The sequence below is a fragment of the Melitaea cinxia genome, chromosome 15, assembly GCF_905220565.1.
Source record: "Melitaea cinxia chromosome 15, ilMelCinx1.1, whole genome shotgun sequence".
NCBI classification, from domain to species: Eukaryota; Metazoa; Arthropoda; class Insecta; order Lepidoptera; family Nymphalidae; genus Melitaea; species Melitaea cinxia.
The window spans coordinates 2,330,014-2,335,204 of NC_059408.1; the positions used below are offsets into that span (position 1 = coordinate 2,330,014).

Genomic DNA, 5,191 nt, shown 5'->3' on the forward strand with positions numbered 1-5,191 from the left:
CGTGAGTCCTTGAACCAATAGACTTGATGAACTGAAATTAATAAAATAAGATACAACATAATAAATAATTAAATATAATATTTGAAACCTTTGGTTATAGACACTCAGAAATACTGATGAAATCATAAAAAATAACCATATAAAATGAATAAACATAATCTTTAAGTACCTTAGTTGGAACAGCGTCAAAAGCTAAATAAGTTTTGGTTAACTTTTTAACTAACAAAGCAGTATCAAAATGATTGCTGCATATCTTTGAGGCTTTTTTCGGTTCCCAACAATTTCGTCCTGTGGCAGCTACCCAAACTTCACGCAAATTCTGCTTAATCGGAAAACTGCAATCATAAAATTATATATAAAATTAAATATAAAGTTTAGATACGAGCAAATAACCTTAAGCATTCGTTCTCTCTTTGCCTCTATGAAAAAAAATAAACAACCATTATGTTATCAATAGTATGTAGAAATTTAATGTGCTTTTATTAGTTTGAAATTTCTTTCCGGTAACAAGTAGATACTTCCAAAAAAAACTATTAAAAAAACTATTTTTCAGCTTACAGATCATGAATTATTATTATTTTATATTTTCTTGTTTATACACAATAATTAAAAATATATATTACACAAATAATAATAATAACATGGCCCATGTGTTAGTTACCCTTTAAACAGGGAGAAGAAAAAAGCATAATAATAATTTCTTTAAAAATATGTACATGTATGGTAAATACAGAAATCATAAAGTACAGTTTACTCAGTTTACCGTTAAGATTTTATATAAACTAGATTAATTGATCAATAAATTACAAAATTATAAACATTATTGGAGTATTATTTAATTTTTGAGATAAATATCAAAGTAACTTCAGGCAATATAAAAAAAAATATAATGGTAAGTCCTATTGTAAAACTATTAATAATTTCTCTGTATCCTTGTAGGGTTTTTTTAAAGGCAGTTTTTAAAGATCCTTTTGCAGTTAAAACAGTTTAGTCCATATATGTTAGTATTTGCATCTACTCTATTATAAAGCAGTGGACTTAAGAACATATAATACTGTGTAGCAAATGTATGTTTTATATCCGTTTTTAACAGAGAAACAATATCTTTCCGTCTTTTACTCATGTATTCCGAGTAGAAAAGTAAGGCTGTGTGCTGCTTTAGAATTACATTCAATACGATCAGTTGACAAACAGTACTTTAAATGATCTAATATAATGCCTAAATACTTTAGTTTATCTATTATTCTTTTGGTAGGACGTGTACAATTATTACTAGTGGAAGGAGTTGAGAGGTGGTGAGCATACAATGATTGGTTAGTTAAAGTAGGAGTATGTTTTCCGTTTGCGCATCTAAAACTTTATGTATATAATATAATAATATATGAAATAATTATTTCGGTGGATCGATTTTGTTTTGACACAGGACAACTCTATTAATATTAATATGAAAAAACTTGAGATAATAAAAAACGTAATCTAAAATTAATGACCGATGTTTGATAATTGCAGTAATAAAAATTAATAAAATTTGTCAATAAGTTGTCTTTTATTAATTTGTGGGGGCTTTTGTTATACGAAACTAGAAACACTGAAATTAGGTTATGTGAATTAAAATATCAATAAAATATTATAAAATTTAGATACATAAGCTATAAATCCAATTAGGAATCGTTTTTAAAGACAAAACTGGGCTTCGGAAAGCAAAATGATTATATAATTATAACAAACAAGGAATACTTACGAATGAAAAGACAATCCTGCAATTTTCCGTTCACTATCGCTTTTACAGCCAAGAACACTACACCGAACCATTGTAAACAATAAGAATTTGCCTTTATCTTCTTTAATTGAACAAAATCAAGTCTATTTATATTTAAACTTAGCTAAATAATTGAAAATTTTATAGCACAATGTCTCGAAGGTCAAACTTGTTTAGCAAAATGTTTGTGCTGGCCTTGAGAAAACCGGCACGCAGTGAGAGATGCAAATAGTTATGCTCTATCTCTTTTTTCCTAATACGTTGTCCCTATTTGTATTTCTGTTTAGTGGAAACGAAAAGGAATTATCACGCAGTCTATAGTTTACTCTGTCTACGCTATAGCCAGTCAAATGTTTTAACACTTGACAGATTTGTCAGAGCATAATAATTCCAAATTGTTGTTATATTTGTTTTGAAATTTTACTTAAAGTAAATATTCAAAATAATGAGGTGGAGTGAGAACCAAACCTTTGAGTTTGTGAAACTATATTTTAGTTATGAATATTTGTGGAACAGCGAACACGAAGACTATAAATTAAATAAACTAAGATTGAAAGCTTACCGAGACATTGTGTCTGAATTTAACACTTTAACTGGTATTTCCTTATCCATAAGCGAAATAAAAAGTAAAATAAAGAACTTAAGATCTACATATAGCCAGGAGCTGAATAAAATTAAGTTTCGATCTGGACCTCATTATACATATGAACCGACCATTAAATGGTTTACGTACTGGCATAAACGCTTCCAACAGTTACGTGTGTCTAAACTCCACGATTCTCTTGCAACATTTGAGGTATTATTTATAAATTTCGAAGCTATTTTTTAGAAAAAAATTATTGCTTAATAATTGTTTACTTGTTTATTTACATACGCATACAAAGTCTGTTTTGGATCTTTCCTTGCTTGTCTTAAAGTGTTAATATATAATATAATTAAAGTTATTTGAAGTTTTTGCTTGCTCGATTCAGCCCGTAATATCCCACTGCTGGGCATAGGCCTCTTTCCCCATGTAGGAGAACGATCAGAGCTTAATCCACCACTCTGCTCCAATGCAGGTTGGTGGATATTGGAACATATAAATAATAAAATAATTTCAATAATGATGAAATATGAACAATATATTTTCAGGAATCTGGTGTTATTGACAATGATAGTCAAAAGTTATGGAATGCAGATGAAACTGGTAACACAAGCGATGAAGCAAATCTCCAATCACTAATACCAGAGAACAATAACGACTTAAATTTGTACCTAAAATCTGAACCCGAAGACACTGTACCAATTCACATTGACAGACACAGTCCACGTAAAATAAGACGGAAAAAGATTAAACAGCGAATCCCTATTTCGGACATGCCGGATGTATTACAATATAGTTTAGACTCTAATGTTAAGTTAGACAAGGATGATGAGTTTGACATTTATGGCAAATACATAGCTTCACAATTAAGGAGTATGGACTTAAAAAAATCTCTGAGATTACAGTTACAAATACAAAGATTGATCAGTAAAGGAAGGTTGTCTAACTAGGTTCTGTTGTCACAAAGACATTTGTATATAGTTTACATCTAGTTTATAAAGATACAGTATTATTATTATTTAGTTATTGTTATTATAGTAAAAATGTTTATAACGGCTAGTAGGAATATTGTCAATGAACTGCAAAAAAAGTATTAATACAGTTCAGGTGTGTTAATACGTTTACACTGTCCTGTGTTGTGTTTAAAATGATTCCAGTATTCATTTTGGACTTGTGATTTTGTTTTTATATAATGTTTTAGAATCATTGTTTGTTTATTATATTCCCAATAACAATGTATATACTTATGATCTCATACAATAAGCATTACTCTTTATCAGAGAATATGAAATCATTACATAGTATAAAACAAAGTCGCTTCCAGCTGTCTGTGCGCTTAGATCTTTAAAACTACGCAATGGATTTTGATGCAGTTTTCTTTAGTAAATAGAAGATTCCAGAGGAAGTTTCAAATGTATAATACATGCATATTATCGTAGAGGAACGGTGATAGTTTATGCAACCGTGCGAAGCCGGGGCGCATTGCTAGTATTAATATATAGGAAAGTTATAACTTATTATTATTAAAGTGCAATTGATTCAACTAAGTAGCTTTATTTGTAAATAAAATATTTAAAGAAAAAAAAACCAAGCACAATTGGAAAAATTAAGCAGAATAAAAAAAAGTATTCATTAACTCAGTATTTAAATTTGATACCCTGTCGCTCTAAAGACACCTAAGCATGTAGGCTACAGATTAAAACCATAGACATTAAGTCTCTGTTTATAGCAATTAGGTATAACTAATAAACCTGATTACGAAATAAGTTATCGACACTTCTTGTCAGTCACCTGATTTTTTTGTAAAACCTAGGGAAGTTATAAACAACTTTCTTGGATTAAAAAATAGGTCAGTATTTAACCTAACCAGCTTCACTTCTGAATGTATATGTATTTATGTACTAAAAATTTTATAATCGTCTTTATTGAGGTAATGCACAGCAGGAAATATCCTGCCCAAAACCTGGAGCAGCCCAACTGGAGAGGCGCCTCACAGAAGACTACAGGCAAATATTATTACTCTTAAGTAGTGTTCCTGTGGTGGGTAAGGTGGCCAGAGCTCTTGGGCCATTTCATGGCTCTCTCAGAAGAGGGAACGAACCTCAAAATGGAATCGACGGTTATCAAAAACAAAGTAAGTAGTGGGTAGCTACATACTTTAATTATTAAATTTTGGTACAGAAATTGTTTGAAATATATATTGGAAAGTAAAAGTTGACGCGAAGTGAGATGCTATCGATACATTGCCTTTTTTTCGCTGGCAAATGCATTTTACGCACTAGCCCCACCGCTCGGAGGCGACGGGAGTGTGGGGCTCTCGGTGCGATCAAAAAGCGCACGGACTACGGACACCGAAAGCGCTATATCGTCCTCGTGGAAGAAGGGAAAGGAGCATCAGCTCTGTTGCGGAGGGCGAAGGAGTGCGTGGCGGCGTCTCCTGCCCGCCGGCCGCCTCCTGCATATCATCAGCGTGGGCGTCCACTCCGCAGCCTGCTTCGGCGCCATGACCTCTTCGCAGGAGGCCCCGGCCGACCAGCACCTCTCGCTGACAAGAATGGTGCGGACGACATGGAGAGGTCTCCACTACAATAGCGACTAGGGCCTGAAGCTGGGGTCACCAAGCAGCGTATACCTCTAGAGTGTGGCGCGCCGTCCACGATACCGCACGTTATCCCCGTATGACACTTACCCCCTGACCCATCGATAAACTACCCACAATAAGTCTCATAAAGGATTAAATAATAACAAAACAGCATGTCTGATTTTTTTTATTGCTGTTACAGCATCCTTTTATAATACAAACAAACATCGCTTACGTTTCACTAGTGAAAATTCAGATTCCGCTTGTA

General features: G+C 32.7%; 1 protein-coding gene across 1 annotated transcript; it reads left to right on the plus strand.

The window, feature by feature from the left end:
* The first annotated feature begins 2,101 nt into the window (after positions 1 to 2,101).
* LOC123660343 lies at positions 2,102 to 3,605 on the plus strand. Its single transcript, XM_045595443.1, has 2 exons — positions 2,102 to 2,555; positions 2,891 to 3,605. The coding sequence occupies exons 1-2, from the start codon at positions 2,205 to 2,207 to the stop codon at positions 3,290 to 3,292; spliced, it is 753 nt and encodes a 250-aa protein (XP_045451399.1). The 5' UTR covers positions 2,102 to 2,204; the 3' UTR covers positions 3,293 to 3,605.
* The last annotated feature ends 1,586 nt before the right edge of the window (positions 3,606 to 5,191 follow it).

Coding starts and splice junctions, on each gene's coding strand:
- LOC123660343 (XM_045595443.1), top strand. CDS start 2,205: ATGAGGTGGAGTGAGAACCAAACCTTTGAGTTTGTGAAACTATATTTT. Junction 2,556..2,890: donor ATTCTCTTGCAACATTTGAG/GTATTATTTATA, acceptor ATATATTTTCAG/GAATCTGGTGTTATTGACAA.